Here is an 18,482-nt window from a genome sequence, read left to right on the forward strand (position 1 = left end):
ATTCTGCTTTTCTGTAATTTTTTAAAATTTTATTTTAACAAAAGCAAAACTCATACTTTACAAACATATAAACAATGCACATAATGTAATGATAAACATAATTAAGGAATACAATAACAACAGTGCTACCTCCTCCAGAACCAACAGATACATGTACTCCATGTAGTCATCTATTCATTCAGGTTGCTACACTGCCGCTCCCCTTCCAGAACTGCACTGATGGCCCACAATCTTCTGAGCCTCTTTAGTACACTTTTTAGCTCCCTTGCAGTCTGGTAGACCAGTTTCCTCCCTGACAGGTTTCCTTTTTCTGATGTACTCAGGTATGTTTTCTTGTTGATTTTAATGACCCTCAAGAGACTGACGTGCCCCTCAGGAATGCCTGAAATTGACGTGCAACCTGCATGTTCAGTTTAGTTCAATGGACCTTCCATTGGCATTTCTACTTAAGACTGAAGACTTGAATTCTTCGGAGCCCCAAAGAGGTTCGCCTGGTGTCTTTTCAGCACCAGGCAAAAACCTTTTTATCTGCCCATTATTTTAATGTTTAATTATTTTAATTAGGTTTTAACATTGTCATGCTCAGTATTGTACTTTGTTGTGATGTATTTATTGTTGTAAGCCATCCTGGGATGTCTCATAAAGGATGGGGTATAAATATTGTTAATAAATTAAATAAATAAATGCATTCACAGTACCTTTAATTAGGCTAACTATTGCTGCAATCAAGTGAAAACAGGAAGTATTTAGTTGTCCCTTTATTGGATGAGAGGCCAGTGGATATGTTTGGGATAACTTCTTTTTTTTACCATTTGTGCAAACTGAACCTCAGACAACGTCATTGCAGGTATTGATATGTAAATAATGGTATGAAAAAGGAGAAAGCTGCTTCATAGCGCAAGGCTGGGAAAATCTATTCATTTCTAAAAATAGAATGGACATGGTTTGTTTTGCCTTCCGCTTTCTCTTTGTAGGCTTCCTGAGCTGCTGCTGCATTGTTTAATGTGAACTCTGATCAAACTGAATACAAATCTTCATTTTGTTTTTATTATTGTTTTCCCTCTGAAATAATCTGCATAAGCCATGAATGATATTGCTGTTAGTTCAGCAGTAACACCAGTGTGTTCAGCATATGTGTGGTTGGTATTCTGGGAAGAGGGTGTAAAAGCTCACCAAGAATTTACTGGTATGTCACCACTAATAACCAGGAATAGGCAAATTAATCTTTTTGTGTGGTTTTTGCACTAAGAACAAAATCCAGATAAGTTTGAAAGCTGAAGGCAAAACAGACTCTTCTTCTTCCCTTTGGTTGTTTAGTAAAAAGGCTAATTTAGACAGCATTTGCAGTATGTGAGACTTCTGAATACCCATTTGAAATATAAAGTTTTTCTCTTTTGGGATAAGAAATTTAGCAGCCCATGAAGAAATAGATTAGCAATTCCAGATCAGGCTCAGGTATGGTCCTCTCTAAGAAACATATGAGGACAATCTTGGGTGTTGCTCAGTCCGGAGAGCTTTGGCCATGAGCAACAGAGAAATACGACAAAGAAGGTGATGGTGGCAGTGAGGATTCCTTGCGAAGAACATCTGGTAATTTTATTTATTTATTTTATTTATTAAAACATTTTAAATAAATTTAATAATTTTCCTCTGCTATATTTTTCCAAAATTAGTTGATGATGTTGCATGCCCCTGAAACTTGGTGAAAAAGCCGAGCACAGCTAGCACCGGTCATGGCCTAATTTATAACTTTGGAATACTTTATGTGGTGTGAGATCGTATTCAAACAGCATATTATGGAAGTGCTTTTCTGATAAAATGTGCCTGAGTGGTTCCTGGTCACAATTCCATTGGCTTTGGAAAACCTGGCTAATCAACACTTCTTCCCCATTTCCCTTAGAATGGTTTTTGTCTTGTAAATTCATTAACATCTGGTAGGTTTTGCTAATCAAGCCTCAAGTAACACCCTTTATTATCTCCAAATCAAAAGCAGATTGAGATCTTAGCTGCCTGTACTTTCTCGTCAGGGTCAGAACAGCGTGGCTTAATTATAAAAATTGGACCAGAGGCACCATAGCAGTTCCCCCTAGCGATACAGGCGCTTCCTCCGTGTAGCTCTACATTTTGTCATGCTCTTGTAAAATAAACTCTCAAACTTTTTCAAATGCTGAGATTGCCAGCAGTCTTCTCAGTAGAATTAATTGCTTATTATGTACAGCTCAGGTCAGAGGTGGCCATCCACTAAAGTTTTCATTTGGATCCGATTTCAAGAGACTATTGAACTAGTTTCACTGCACGGTACCTGTATTTTGACAATCTTCCCCAAACCGTGGTAGACTGGCCATTACAGCTTAGCCATTTTTGCTTTGTCTTTGAGAGGGTCCTTGGCTCATTGAAGTGAACAGAGATGAGTGATGATACAGCATGGGGTGCAGGAAACTAATTTCACCACTTTGATTTTGCAAAACACCCTGTGCACCATTCTTGTGTGCATCCAATTTTGCATATATTTTCATATTATGGCCAACTCTTTAAAATAGAGAGCTTCCAGAACTCTTGAGAGCTACCTGATAGTCTTATCGTTTGCTGTGATCTTCTTGCTTCAGAACGTGTCTGGATAACAATCCCATGTTGGTGCCTCCAGACATGTCTGTTGGCATCCACCGAGACCCTTCCCAATTTTATATATAGATAGATAGATAGATAGATAGATAGATAGATAGATTTATTTTCTTTTATTTCATGTATGTTGTAGTGTACCTCAGTAACTGAGAGGCAGCATATCTCTGGCCTCCACCTTCCTGACCTTCACCCTTTCCTGTCTCCAGCATGCCCTTGGGCCCGAAAGAATTTTCAGGAAGGAAAAGGAGGCATGGATCCTGCCGCTTCTCAGCCACTGAGAGAGAGAGAGAAGGCAGCTTAGGGGGCTGGAAGACAGTGGGAGCAAAAGGAGGGATGGGTTGGCCTCCAGAGAGACAGTAGTGTGCAAGCTGGGTTGGAGTGACTGAGGGAGAGAATGTAGGTATGTCTGCGGAGAAAGGGCAATTGAGAAAGTGCGTATCAGGGATGGAGGGATGCGGCGGGGGGGGGGGGTGTTGGCAGTCCAGGAAGAGAGAAAAATCATTGTGGGGTGGATTGATCTAAAGGGTTGTGTTGGTGGGAAGTGTTAATTCAGAGAGAGAAAGTTGGAGGAGGAGGGTAATGCAGAGAGAAATAACTGAATGGGACAAGTAGAACTGTGCACTGGAAGCGCACGAGGGGAGGAGGTGGGGGGTGTTTCGAAGGAGTAATTTCAAATGCCAGAGGACACAATAAGCCTCCAGCCTGCTTGGAAATACTAGATTCCTGGTGGAATTACTTGGGTGTTAGCATTATCAGTTTTCCTTTCTGCAAAATAGGTATTTTTTTATTGGCAGCTACCACAACAACTGTTTTGGGATTGTTCCCGTGACAGTTTCTCAAAATTCTGAATATATTCAGTGATACAAAAAGTTTGAGGATGTCTGCCCTAGAAGTGCTACCCATCTGTCATCTGGAGCAGTGTGGCCTTCAAGTCTGTCCTAGTCACGCTTATCTTTCCATGTGATATACAGAAAGTATGTTTTTAAAGTTCTTTGCATCCCTCCTACAGTCAAAACCTTCGTGCTCCAAAGCAAGCAAAAAACATTTGTTGTTTGCTCCATTCTTTTTGTTTCCCTATCACATCCATACTCAGAAGTTCCTTTTATTATAATTGATTCCTATATCTTAAACTGCATTATTAGACATTCTCCTTTCAGAGAGACAGATAAAAGGCAGTGGAGCTAGCGTCTCTTCCTCTTCCATTTCTTTTTAATGCCCCAAGCTAAAAATTACTGAAACATTGTTTTTTTAAAAAAATATTTTTAATCATTGTATTGCCCTGTGGGTGCAGACTTTGCTTAGCACCAGAACTGTCAGAAGAAATTATGCTGAAAGGTACATGTTTGATAAATATCAGAGAATGTCCCCTTCTTAGCTTACCTGTATTGCTTTTTAAGTTAGTTGTTTTGGAGTTTGGAAGAATGGTTGAAGTTCAGGGTTCTTTCAAGTAGATAGTCAGAGTTCATTAGTTTGCTGAAATATCTCTGTAAAATAGTAAAAAAACCAAGAACCCCTTATGGCATTGCCTCACCCAAGCTGTTTGCCCTCATATCACAGCACTTTCTTACCCATGAATTCTGCTTCTTTTAATCCTCTCCCCTTGGCCACTCTTTCTCTCTTAGTGCCATGTATTCCTAGAACTCTCTCTCAAAACATTGACATAATGCCTCCTCTTTTGTTTACATCCTTAAAGTTCCTGTTGAAAGCCCACATTTCTTCCTTCCAGTCCTTGTTCACTCCTGTATATAAGGTCTCTGCCTGTACTGAAGCCTGTTTGGAGGTAGGCAATTAAAACGTTGATGGGAAAACCCATCCCAGTTTTCATGGTGCGGACTCAAGGAAAATAGCTTCCCCATTTCACTCAATCTGTCACCACAACTATGGCAGCATGTGTAGGAACTTTCCCCTTGCTCATCAGTTGATAAAAAAGTGAGTTGGGCTTTCCTTTTGCTTCACTTTTCTGATAGTTCTTTTATTTTGGTCACTACTGTCCAGAAGTTTTGTCGTGCACTTCCCATGCTCCCTCAAGATGGGCTATGTTGGCCAAAGCTGGTGGCGGTTCTAAACCAATTGTGGGAGCCACAGTTTTCTCACTGCTGTCCCAGGTAGCCTGACTCCTCACCACCCACCTCAGTCCAGTGGCTGCTGGACCTCGTTGCCACATGTTATCTCCAATATCAGAGGCAGCGTGCTGCCGAATATCCAATCGCTGGGGCAAACTCCAGCAGGAGAATGTTCCTGCATCCTGTTGCTGGCCTCCCATTAGTATCTGGCCACTGGAGGAGCACATGCTGGGCTGGACAGGCCTGCGCTGTGTTCCAGCGGTGCCGCCCTGACATCGCTATAGGAAATTTACATAGATGTTAGCAGCAGGGCGGCATTTTAGTCCACAAGCACCAAGCTCTGGACACGGTTGTTGAACTCACTGAAGTTGCCGCAGAAGCCTCAGTTGGCCCTCACGGATTTGGAGGGCAGAAAGTTGAGTGTGACAGGGAGAGAATTCTGCTTGGCCGCAGCCATCTGTTTGGATGCCTTCCATTAAATCTTCTTATGCATTCATTATGAAAATGAAGCCAACATGAACTCGACACATTTTCCCTTTTTCCCCGGTCCCATTTTCTTCCCCATCATCTGTTGCCACCACTATTGAAAGCCTTATTTTGCAGACTGCTCAGGGCCGTTTGCCTTTCTTTCCAGTTTTTGTTTTTCCATAGAACACCGAGAATCCTGATGACATTATATATTAAGTAATGAAAGTAAAATAAAAGTGAGCTGAGCAGAGTAAGCACCAGTAAATGGTTGTTCATCCTTGTTGTGGGTGGTTGGGTACATAAACGGAAGAGGCTATGACTGCTAAAGGGTGAATAAAGGGTGAAGCCACTCATCATGCCAGCAGCTTGCTTTTAATTTATATGTATATATTCCAATTTCATTGAATGTACCCCTGTTCCCTGGTAAATAATTCCCAGTTCAAGATCACTCATACTTATAGAACTCCTCGGATGATATTCATAAGAACAGTGAGGTAGGGGGATTAGTCTCTGTTCAGAAATTATCCAGCAGGGCTATATATATTATCCAGCAGGGAAATATATATATACACAGACACACACCTCACCAGTCTTCAAAGTTGTTTTTTCCTTTTGCCTGAAAGACTGCAGATCACACTGAAGGACCTATTTAATACATACCCTCTGAGCTTAGTATAGTACTTGTTTGCTGTAAGATATTTAAGGTTAAAAATAATTGTAAAGCAGAGGAACTGACAAAAATGGTATGGCTTCTCCGGTTCACCATAAAGCAAGCTGTTGGTAGTGCCACACTTGCTCTCAGTATAACGCAGTGTGTATGGTTCCTCTTTCTGACATTGGGCAGATGGGGAGCTTTAATACCAGTGATGTTCATTTAAAGCAGATTTGAAATGGATCTTACTGGTCTTAAATGGAGAGTGACAACAGCTCCCTGGTGTACAGAGAAAGAACAAGGACCTGTCCTCATGGAACCAAGGTGTAGATATTCTGGTCAAGCCATCATGTTGGCTGGTTTGAGTTACAGGAAAGGTAGTCAGGTAAGTGTTTTACTTAATGCTCTGGAGTTAGAAGTGGTTATGTCCAGGATATGTCCCCCCCCCCCCCGCCGGTTCCCCTTTTTTGGTATCTCCATGCTTTATCATGCTTTTTCCAAAAACTTGTGTCTTAGAATTCCGTTGCCATTAAAAATAATGCATTTACTAAGAAGTTCAATATAAAATAGAAATAAACCCATTGATGTGTGGGTGATGTTTAAGATTCATTCCACCTCTCTTTTCTTCCCCTTAATGCAAAACTGCTGTCACTGCCAACTATTGCAACTTCTGGTAGAGAATAATGCCTCACCACTCAGGAGTTCGCAAGGCTTTGTGAGGGAATTACAGCCACTGTCTCAAAGAGACTGATGATTGAGTGACATTTTTAGTTACCTGCCTCAACAGATGATATTTCTGGTAATTTTAATGAAGAAGCAGCCCAGTGGTTCAAAGAACATAATGAAGCAGGTGTCCTACTGTTTTGCAGGCACGTGCTACTAAAAGTCGGACAGTCGTGTGAAAAATAAATTTGAAAATAGATCTTTCATTCACTTTGTTCAAATGGGTTTTTTTACCTCACCTGATTAAGATTTTGAATCTGGTAGAAGTTTATTTAATGGAGTTTGTACAGGCTGCTCCATGAAAAGCTTTAGACAAGTCAATAAAAATGTCCCAGATGTATGAAGGCCGTTATCTATAGCCCAATGAATGTCATCTGTAACCTCAAGCTGTATGGAAGCTGCTGCCTGCAAAAGTCAAAAGCCAAAAGCCAGGCCGGCATTTGCTCTCTTGGCTTCTCTTCCCGTTCCTTTATGCTGATCCGGGAGATAGTAAATCCGAAGAGAAATTCCATTGTTGAATGGCCACTTTAAAATAATGCAGGACGCTATTGACAGAAAGTGGGGTTGAAATAGCTGTAAAAAGTTTGATTGTAGGATCAGGTCTTTGCTCTGCAGGGGAGCATGAATGCAAAGACTCATTTGAGTGCAGAATCCTTCTGATACCATCAAGAATGATCCAGCAGAAGACAGGAAGGAATCTCATCTTTTTTAAGTTATTTCCAGCAGACTAATTTTTATTTTGTTTTATCTGGCTTTTCTTCAGACACCTTAAAACAGACTGATGAAAAAGAGAAGCAGAGCTGGGTATTATCAGCATACTGATTGCACTGCACCCCCAGATCCCTTTAGAGTTTGTGACAGAGTATTGTTATACTAATTTTAGTCTATCTGCCTTCAGAAATATATCTTAAACGCAACTAACTAGAACTGCAATTTAGGGCAAAACTGCGTGTTACCTTGGCAAACAGATATATCCAATTATTGTAGCATGTATCTCAACCCTTTTATGCTGTTCTGGTGTGATCCTGCCCACTGTTCGGCTATTCTAGCTGCACTGTTTTCCTGTTCTTTTCTTGCTCTGCATGCTCAATACTGGGATGCAGTCCCATGTTCCATAAAAGACAGAGGATGCAAATGAAATGCTTCACCTGTCAGCTTCGTATCCTTATTTCTGAAGAGGTACTCACTTTCTAGGACTGCTAGGAGTAGTATGGAATGATTTTTTAATGGGAACTTAAATTCCGTATAGATAATCACTCTGTGAGAGCATTTTGCAACCTTCAATGGAAGGCTATAAAGTTTGGTATACATGTACCAAAAGTGGCATTACTTTGTGGACGACCAGACCTTAGCTGCTCTCCTCTTAATTTGCAGATCTCCCCTTACATTTAAATTAAATCCTAATAGAGTTAATCTTGAAATATGCAATGGATTGTATGACTCGGAGCCACTTTCCTTGCCATGTTTGCAGAACTAAGGCAGCCATATTGGCGGGGGGGAGAGGAGGGGGTTGGAACCAGATTAAGATAACTGCACTGGGCATGTAGGCCACATAATCATTTGCTTGCCGGATACAAAGATTACTAATGAAATTTACTAGCTTTCTAGAATCAGTAGTCTCAGTCCCTGTTGATATCAGTGACCGGGGGAAAGGTAGCCATAAGATCCTGGAAGCCAAATTTAGAAAGCTGAAATCTGGGACAACCAAGGGGGCCTTCGCTGAAACATTATCAGGCCAGCTAGATAGACATAGCAGAGAAGTGTCAGGGCAGCATGGTTCAGATTTGTTAGGTGCTGGGAAACATTTTGGAGCAATATGAGCCTTTACAAGAGGGATGGGCTCCTCTTGAACCATAATGGAACCAGGCTGCAGAAGTGACACCTAAAAAAATCCTGGGGGAAACCGAACAGAGCCTGGCATGTATCTTGTTGCAGGGAAATCCTCCCTAGGGGGTGAAGGTGAAAAAGATTCCGATTGCCCAAACACAGGAAGGGGGCCAAAAGGCCATGGGACATGACAACCAGCCTTGCGCGGAAGCACCAGAACGAAATAGCACATGCCAGAGACTTGGCCTAGTTCTGGCCCTGCCTGCCTTCATAAGGCCTGGGTTGCCCACAGCTCTCGCTGGGACAACTGCTTTCCTTAGAAGGGAATTTTCCAGCCAGAAGTGCTACCTCTTCACACTGCATCTTTGCTTAGCTGTTTGCCTCATCGTGACTTTGCTTCATCTAACGGGATCTCTCTCTACCTGACACGATACAGAGCCATAAGTGTTCATGCTGTAGGCCGCTTGCCTTCACCAACCAGGGGAGCGTGGATACTCTGTGCATTCCGAAGGGCCCAGGGTGAATCGTTAAACCCCTGCTTTGAGAAGCTGAAATGGTGCCCATTGGCCTCTTCCTTTAGCAGCAGTCCTTGGAATTAGGGTGTTAAGAGGGCTTTGCAAGTTAGGGCTCAGTATGTTTGTGTCGGAGTTCCTTGTTTCTCATGGGCTAGGATTGAGGGGTTCTAACAAAAGTATCACTGTTTTCCTGGTCCGCCTTGGCATTTAGTATTACTGGAATTGGTTGGATGTTTTAAAACTCTTCAAATAGACAGCTCAAGGTGGAGAGGATTGCTGGTCATGAACGGTTTCAGTCCATCCTAAATGAGTTTGAGAGGCGTCGGTGAGGTACCTGGGATTTTTATTCCTCCCACTCACTCTGCTCTAAGATCTTAGGTCCCTTCGTAGGTGGTGCTTTTATCTCATTCAGTGAGAGGTCTGAGAGAAAGAGAATCTCTTTAATTAGGAAACATGATCACCTGTTCAGGCATTAATGACTTTGATGAGCATTAGTCTTGATGTAGCTACTTAAAACTTGTGACTTTGGATTAATAAAAAATAATAACTAAGCTGCACTTGGGGCACAGGCACTAGATGCCAAAATAATCCATTAAGTGGCTCGTTTGAGAAATCAGTGGCCATGCAGTTCCCTGGACTCATTCTGAACATAACAGAAGTTGATTGATCACATAGGCTCCACAAGTAGGCATGCTGTGCTGGGGCCATATGCCGTCAGCTTGGAGTTGTTTATTGCACAATTTGGAACGAAAATTTAAATCTGCAAGCAGATGCTTCTGCCCCGGCAACCTTTCCCTTTCCACAGCAATCCAGTCACTTTATCAGCACCCTCGCCTTATTATTTTCCCTGTCATGGGTTGATGCTTGAAATCTGCAGTGTTCCAAATGTTTCTTGTATAGATTCTTGTTTTCCAGCTGGACAGAAGGCTGCAGTTTTCAAATAGGATTCAATCTGTTATAGTCTTGGTACAAATAAAAACTTTTCCCAGAGTGGTAGATCTGTTTATTCCATGGCAACAAGAACATAAATATCACAGATGACTATGTGGGTTTTTTGAGGAGTAAGCTGAAATAAGCTAGGGCTTACTTTGTCAGATGCATCCTAAGTTGACAGACACATATGCAATCAAGTCTAGGCAGAAAGTTCTGAGGTACCAGTGGTCGTGACATTTCTACCCATACACCAAATGTCTAGGAGTTTAGAATAGTGTGTATACATTACAGTAAAGTTTTTCCTTCAGGGGTCTTCCTAGCCCTTCAACACCAGTGAGAAAAATCATAACCTTTTGAAACCACCCAGCATCTTAAAGTATGTGCTGCTAACTGCCTTATAGCCATTGCTTAAAGCAGGCATTTCCATAATCTTGATTTTGGGGACCCCTCTCCTCCTCACTGTTTCTTTGGAGTCACCTGCCTGAGTGGCTTCCATTTCATTAGGTCTTTTTGCTATGGAGCCTTCAATACCAGATCATGCCACTAATACCATTGGCAACAGTACGGTGTTACATCTACATTGAAGTGAATGCCCCTCATAGTTGTAACAAAGGTTGGCAAACTGGTCTCAAATCTTAGTTTCAGTCTCTGTTTTAATGCCAACTAATACATCACGGCTAATGCTGAAGAAAGGAGAGAGGATGATATTAAAGGGGAGGGGGCCTGTAGCATGCTCCCAGTTTCACCTTGATTAAGAGACGGGAAAACTTTTGCTTCTCCGCAAGCTAAGCAATCCGCACCAGCTTCTGGTGCCATTTGGCTTCTCCATATGGAAGGCTCTTCTAGTTTAATGGCGCATCCTGTGTGTACATGGTTGGAAGGGAACCATGAGGGGGAAAACTTGCATTTAGTTACGATCTGTAGATCTCCCACATGAAGGGTTTTTTTTTTTTTGGCTTGCATCATCACCCCCCCCCACACACACACACAGATCCTATAGAAATAGTAATTAAAGTTGAACGGTGAAACCTAAGGGAATGGGAAGGTGGAGTACTCTTCTTGGAACAAGGACTTTGTATTTTATGGAGAATTTTGCAGAAAATGAAACACATGGGGAATTCTGAAGCACAATCTGTTAATACAGTGCAGCTGTGAAACAGTTGTTAAGCCAAGCTATAATCAGAATTTCTTTCTTTTTGTTAGCAGAAATGTGGGTTTCCACAGGAGAGATGAAAAACAAGTAGATAACCATTTATTCGATAGAATAAATGTGGAGCTATCTCCCCAACCTCCCAAACCCATACCCTCTATTCCAGATTAAGGACTATCTGCTGTGTGTACCCGTTTTGGATAAAGCTGTGACTAGATCAAAATAAAATTCTTAACCTGTGGCATTATGCCCCGTCCTTCAAGGCTTGGTAACTGGGTAGCTGAACGTCAGGGCATACAGGTTGTTTGGCTTGGTTTTGCATTCTGCTTCCCGTGGTCCGTATTGCTGCGTAGTTTCCCCATGTACCCTGTTCCTTTTCTCTCTTTGCCTAGATCACTGTGTCCATTACTACGATCTTCGGAACACTAAGCAGCCAATCATGGTCTTCAAAGGGCATCGCAAGGCTGTTTCATATGCAAAGTTCGTTAGTGGAGAGGAAATAGTGTCTGCGTAAGTACTTTCCTTCCTGTTTGTGAAAAGCTGCAATGCTTACTGATTATGCTTGGCAAATTTCAAAGACTTATTTGAAGATGGCTTGTGCGGGGTGGGGGGGTGTATGTGCATGTCATGTGTCCATATGAACGGTCGTCTTGCTCAACAGATTGCCGTGCTTTTGTCAGAACAAAAATAGAAATCTATTTCTCAGCTTCCCTGGCTCTACAGCCTCTCACTCTAGTACAAAAGAGTCCAAGAAAAATGTAGACGTATGGGTCGTTTGCTTCTTGCTTGTAAAGCTCTTATTCAGCAGTTGCTTTGGAAGGAATAGCAACAAATGTGCTTCAACAAGGGCTTAATTCTGTGAAGGCTAAAATTGGTATTTCTCTGTGGTCAGATGAGAATGTTATCAGAGAAGGACTTGTAATAACGCTTCATTCCCTTCTCCATGGCTTGATTCTTTTTACAGGCACTTGTTCAAAGAACCTTGGGGGTGCCCCCTAGTGGCAACATACAGCTGACTAGCTTGGGTTGCCAGAGCTGATGTTTAGGGAGCTCAGTGGAGGGTCATCTGATATAATTAGAGAGGAAGAATCAGCAATGAGCAGTCTGCTGGGTAGGTGGAATGAATGTGAGGACCCCATCCTGTCCTTTATTCCAAACGAAGAACCAGCACAATAGTCATCTCTGACTAACAAAGCTATGATGCTTAAATTGTGGTATTATTCACAATCCCTCTGTGTCAAAGTACTTAGTAACCGAATCCAGTGTTCTGTATGGTTCTTCCATGTGCCATTGCCTGTTTCCCCTTTTTACCAGTTTTAACTCATGCTGATAGCTTTTATAAAATGGCTGCGTGCTCAGGACAGCAAGGTGACAGGTATTTGCCAGGAGATCTGTGTTCCTGCAGTGGAAGTTGAAGGGCACTTTCCAAGAGTTTCCCTCCCATCTGAAAAGGGGGCAACACCTGATTATAAATCCACTCCTCCAGTGAAAAGGAGCACTCCAGTTCCCAGAGCCGTCTTGCCTTGTGACAGAGAAGCAAGTCATAGGCTCAGCTCTCTCTAGCGCTCTACTGATCAGAAGCGTTTCTGTTTCATCTGAATTTAATTTCAATTCACCCACATTCCATTTAGCATTTCCAGCTCCAGCTAAAAACTTCCACTGTTTCCCTGGAATATGGAGATGAGGAGTATTTGGGAGGACTTACTAAATGAGGCCACTACTCCATCTAGCCTTTGGTACTGAGACACAGCAAGCCTTGGTTCAGATTCCCACTCATGAAGTCCCATAAGTGGAACAAGAAAGAAGAAAGAACAGGCGGATCTTGGTATAAGCCCCTTAGGTGACTGGTCCATCTTTGTGGGGATTTGAGCAGAACTTGATAAGCATGGCTCCAAGCATTAGCTACTTCAGAATTCCTTAAGCAGGCACCCCTTTTGGATGTGGGGTTGGGTCATGCTTCCCATTATGGAGAAATTATAGAGCCCACTCCTTCATCCATCTTCTCCAGCCATATCTGAAGTCTCTCTAGCCATACTTGTAGAAGAGTAGCATTAATTTCCCTGTAAGTGTTCTTAATCTTAGCTTATCCAGAATCCCTTGACAGGACCATCATAGCGAAATGGACCAGTCCAGCCAGGTACAAGATGATAAGTCACTTGATCAATAATGTGTAGCCTTTTTGTAAAAAAAGACTGGCACTCAGCAGTAGAACTTCTAGTGGCTTCATTGTCATCACCTCCAGTTATTCCTGTAGCGGGCAAAAGTGGGTCAAGGGGCAACAGCAGCAAGCATACAGAAACAGCCTTGGGGAGAACTGTTGACACTCCGGCAGTGTCCCTCCAGGCATAGTCAATGCCGCAGTGTTTTTGAGGACAACTGACATTTGTGGAAGACTTTATAATTTCAAACACCCGTGTATGCAAGATTTAAAAATTTGTGCTAAAGAACTTCTTCTCAACTACCCCCAGAGGGCATGTTCCTGAATGCCAGTCAACTAAATTGTCGGGCGAAGATTGCCAGTATCATAGCCAAGAGCGCATGTGGCTTGAGCTACAGACCAAAGTTCCCAATCGTAACTCGATCCTTTATTGGGCACCAAACTCTTCGGCAAGAAATTGCATGCACTGGTAGCGGAGACCAAAGACATGAAGGCCCTTTCTACAGCCAGGAGTGATAAGCCAGGCTGCAGCTGCCCTTGCCTCACAGGTCCTGCAGCTTTACTGCACACAGTCCAGAATGGCCATGTGTCTAATTGTGAGCTGATACATCCACAAGGATGTCTTTGGGATTGACCATCTGATCTCAGAATGTCCAGGGATCCAAGCTGCTCGCGTTGTGAGTGTCTCCTGCCCTTCGCAACACAACCAGTACAGCTCCTCACTGGTTTCCTGGGTGAAGGAGACCCATCCTATTAACATATGCTCTGGAGTTTGCCATGAACTTGCCTCATCATTGAAGACATTTCAAGACTGAGTTACTGAAGACAATGCTGACAGTGTCTGTCATTGAACCCCAGGAGTTCTTCCGTTAGTCTATCAGAAGTTTTTCTGCACAGCACCACATGAATGTTGCCCACAAAATCCAGTGGTTTTCACAGAAGTGCAGATTTTTTTTGGTACAGAGTGCTTCCATTTAGACTTGCTCCAGCTTGCAGAGTGTTCACTAAGGTTTTCATGGGTTTGCTAACATACATGAAGTTACAAAGCATTTTTCTCTAAATACCTAGATAATGTTCTTATCCTCTCTCATTCTGGAATACAAGTATCTGAGCTGTGTAGACATCCTTGAAGTTCCTTTGGGACCATGTGTTTATGGTAACCACAAGCAAGTTCTTAGGTTTCACACTTTCAGATATCTCATGCAGTTGGCACATGGCTACCTTGGTGGCCGGTGGCCACAGTGCCTCCTGTTCCCTTTCCTTCCCATCAGCCAAGGTTTTGCAAGAAATAAGGAACCAGTGAAGGAGATTTTCCCACTGCTGCGACATCATTTCCTGATCTGGTGATACTGCCCATTCCCACCATGTTGAAAATTCCCAGATGAGTCAAGATCTGCTCTTTAGGTCCAGATCTACGTATATGCCTAACCATACATATTTCAGTTAACAATGCATGGACTAAGGAACAGAGGATGAGGTCATTCAGCTACTCAAGAGATATGTGAATTACCTCCTGGCCTCTAGAAAATCCATCTGTGCTTAGGAGTGGTTCCAAACGTTGGTTCCCCAGAAGTTGGTGGCATATAGCGGTTATCATCCTTGATCATCAACTATGCTGTGATCATAGACAACAATCATATGGCTCCCTTGGCGTTCTCTGTGGATTGGTATATCCAGACGTGCAAGACTCCAAGATGCAAGAGTGCACAGTTCTAGAATTTCTACAGGAATTTCTGTTGGAACTATTCAGGCCTTCAGTGGAAATGAAAATGTTGCACCACCTTATTTCAGTTGGTATCTGTCATTAGGCAGTAGAATTCTGCAGTACACCAGGGCATGGAGTGCTTCCTTTGATGCTGGACTTCAGAGTTCTTAGGTGCACAAGAAAAGAATCCATCCTGGCTTGGCCTAAAAGGCAAAGGTCTTTGAAGAGTGTGGCTCTTTTGAATCCACCCACACTTCACTGTTTTATATCATTTAGTCTTCTAAACTCCCTTCTCCATGTTCAAAACATCCATCTGTCATGTCCACCTTGAACTCTCCTGCTGTTCAAACCACATCACTAATCTATATTTTCATCTGAGATGAACTTCATTAAAACAACATTCAAATCTTCTACAACTTGTCCTGCTGCAAAGGACTCCCAACCAGACCCCCATCCTAACCTACTAACGTGATAACACACGGAACACTTCCAGTAGCCCCTCTTTTCCAGAACCTTGCACTGTACTTTCTCTTACTGTTTTCCTGATTTCTGAACTGATATAACATTCATTGGCATGGCAAGTGAAAGGGAGCTTCACTAGCGAAACCTAAAAGCTGAATTGTTCAACCATCATGTGTGGGACCTTGAAAGGACAAAATCGGCATGGCCTACTTGGGAGACGGGCATCTGTAAATGCTTGTTCCATAGCCTTAGGTTATATTGACAGAGCTGTCCAATTCAGATGAGGCGATAGCTGGGCAAGTGTGTGCTTTGCAGAAACATTTGGTTCTCTTCTCCTCTCCCTCCATTGCCGTGCAAAAGTAACGCGGAAACTAACTTACACTTGTGTTTGCTCTTGAAACATGTCAGCGAAAGAACTCCATCAGTGATTAACTGCACTAATAATTTTTTTTAAAAAAACAAAATATTTGCTCTTTCCAGCCTAAGCTGTTTTATGGATTACATTGATTCCCTCTGCCTTGTTGAGTTACATGTTGACCTCAAGGCCATTCACAACCATCTAACATTTAGCAGGGTTCATTGATTCTGCTTCTGATTTACAGAGGCACGGACAGCTCTTCGCATTGCGAGTAGCTGGTGGGGAGGGCACTCTGCAGGAAGTGCCTGTGCATCTCCAATTTTACTGACTTTAAAAATTACGATCTTTCCTCGTTTCTACTGGACTTTACTTTCATAATTAAAATAACTGGAAATCTCCACACTCATTTCAGCAGCAACGTAAGTCACAAATGTTAGCCTTCACCGGGTGGTTTGCAGCCAGGAACTGCTCAGGTCCCTGGACTTTCATTTCTACATAGTAAAGTCTCCAGCCACGCCTCTACTTTTGTGGCGTTCACCAGCCTCTCTCCCTCCTATTGCACATGTCCTGTCCAGAGAGAAACAAACAACTAACCCTCTGAGAGATGGCGTGGTGTAGTGGCTAAGAGAATGGAACTGGATTCTAGTCCCCACTCAGCCGTGGAGCCAACTGGGTGACTTTGGGCCAGTCACAGACTCTCAGCCCAGCCTACCTCTCAGGGTGGTGGTGGTGGGGATCAGATTGAGAGCCGGAGGAGAATGACATAAGCCGTTTTGAGGTCTTTAAAAGAAGAAGGCAAGGTATAAATCTGATAACTAAATAACAATCAGTATTATAGCTTTTTAAATTTAAGGGTACTCAGCTTTGAGCATGTGGTTTGCACACATGAGATTCCAGGTTGAATCCTACCATCTCAATTAAATAACTTTGTGTAGCTAGGCTGGAACATATCACTGACAGTGACAGTAATTTCATACAGAATAAAACCTGGATACATGGGTTAGTAATGTGAATCAGTCTAAAGGGAGAGGAAGTTGACCTGAAAATAACATTGGTAAGGAGCTGTGAGGACATTTGCAAGAGATAGGCATGGGTGAATATTTTTCTTTTCATTTTTTAAAATAAAAACTAAATTCAGAACCACCTTGATAAGCAGGATAGAAAGAAATTGAATGAAATACATGGGAGAAAACAAACTGATAAGCAAGGAAAACCCGCTGCAAGGATTGGGCCTGTTTCGCCCAAAATACAGCTCTCCAAGGTGGGTACCTCCGACTTGGAATGTGAACTGGAAGGAGTTGGAACACTTAGCTGAATCCAACGAGCTGCCAAGTGCCTGGTGAGAACCGGGCTGCATCTTGTAGCTAGTCTTCAAGGGCAGCCCCCCACAGTGTGCATTTCAGTAATTCGGAGAATGCCAGAGCATGGGTTCTGGAAACCAGACAGTCCCTGTGCAGATTAGACTGTAGCTGAGCCACTAACCAAAGCTGGTTGAAGGAGCTCCATGCCACTGAAGCCACCTGAGCCTTAAGTGACTAAGATGGCTTAAATGCACCTCCAGGCTACCATCCTGCTCCTCCAGCTAAGAGTATTTTGGCCCTGTCTACATTGAACTCCAGTTTGTTAGCCCTCATTTAGTCCGTCGTTGTGTTCAGGCGTGGACTGGCACGTGCACGGCCTTCCTGGTGGAGGTAAAAAGGAGCAGTAGAGCGTGTGCCATCAGCATGAGCCCCTTTACGCCTGCTGTTTTTTCAGCCGTGGCTTTCCACGTTCCTTCGCCTTTCCGTTGCTTTAGGTCTGCTTACCTCCTTTGCTCTTGTTCTTACCCCTGCCCCTCATCTCCTCTGTTAGGTAGTGTTTTCATCCTACCACCCCTGCCTTCTTCCTCCTCTCTTGTCTTTTACTTATTCTCTCCCTCCTGTTTACCATACTGTGCAATGGAGATAGCATGCTGGAAATGGTCTTTCTGGTTCATTCGAGGTACGCAGTGATGTCCATAGATTTTGCCTGCCCTATCAAACGCCCATGCCTGTCCAGAAAGTCTTTCATAGCACTTCGACTTGCAGTGCCAATGTATGGCTTATTCTGAGGTTTATATCTATCTTTCCTTAGGTCAACAGACAGCCAGCTAAAGCTGTGGAACGTAGGGAAGCCACACTGCTTGCGCTCCTTTAAGGGTCACATCAATGAGAAGAATTTTGTGGGTTTGGCATCTAATGGAGACTATATTGCCTGTGGTAAGTAAAACAGGGATTCTGCTAAAGGGGGTCAAAGGGTGCTGTCAGTTTTGAAACTTTGAGTATCCCGCTCATGCTCATGTGTCTTAGTGTTCTTAGGCACCCCTGCAGTGCCCAAGACACAACAGCGCATTGCGACTGGCACCCCCTTTGTAAAACTGAAGGCTGGTCTCCTCACGGTGGTAGAGCAAGCCAGCTATGCGCTTTGTCTTGCCGGGATGATCTGGGTCATGGAATAATGCAGTGGGATAATCAAATCATTAGTGCAGTTGAAAGGGTAGTGCCCGAATAGGGTGCCTGGGGTTGTGTCGGATGCTAACTGAGATACATGCTTAGGAATTCCTATCTGCTCTCAACCTGCCTTTGTTTTTGCTCTTGATTGTAGGAAGTGAAAATAACTCCCTCTATCTCTACTACAAAGGCCTCTCAAAGACATTGCTAACCTTCAAATTTGACACTGTCAAAAGCGTTCTGGACAAGGACCGCAAGGAAGATGACACAAATGAATTTGTCAGTGCTGTGTGCTGGAGGGCGCTGCCAGATGGGGTACACCTTTTTGCTTACTTTCTCTTGCTGTTACACCTAGGAAAAAGTTTTTCCTACCATAGG

The 18,482-nt window shown here is 43.1% G+C and overlaps 1 protein-coding gene across 4 annotated transcripts in view; it reads left to right on the forward strand.

The window, feature by feature from the left end:
- COP1 (COP1 E3 ubiquitin ligase) overlaps window positions 1–18,482 on the forward strand; it is a 125,028-nt gene that overhangs the window by 78,894 nt on the left and 27,652 nt on the right. For all 4 annotated transcript variants that reach the window (XM_044439311.1, XM_044439312.1, XM_044439313.1 and 1 more), the window contains 3 exons: window positions 11,346–11,463; window positions 17,749–17,873; window positions 18,259–18,419. In XM_044439311.1, the coding sequence (XP_044295246.1) occupies window positions 11,346–11,463; window positions 17,749–17,873; window positions 18,259–18,419 (404 nt within the window). The remainder of the gene's footprint in view (window positions 1–11,345; window positions 11,464–17,748; window positions 17,874–18,258; window positions 18,420–18,482) is intronic.

This window comes from Varanus komodoensis, unplaced genomic scaffold (genome assembly GCF_004798865.1).
Source record: "Varanus komodoensis strain SLA01 unplaced genomic scaffold, ASM479886v1 scaffold34_1, whole genome shotgun sequence".
NCBI classification, from domain to species: Eukaryota; Metazoa; Chordata; class Lepidosauria; order Squamata; family Varanidae; genus Varanus; species Varanus komodoensis.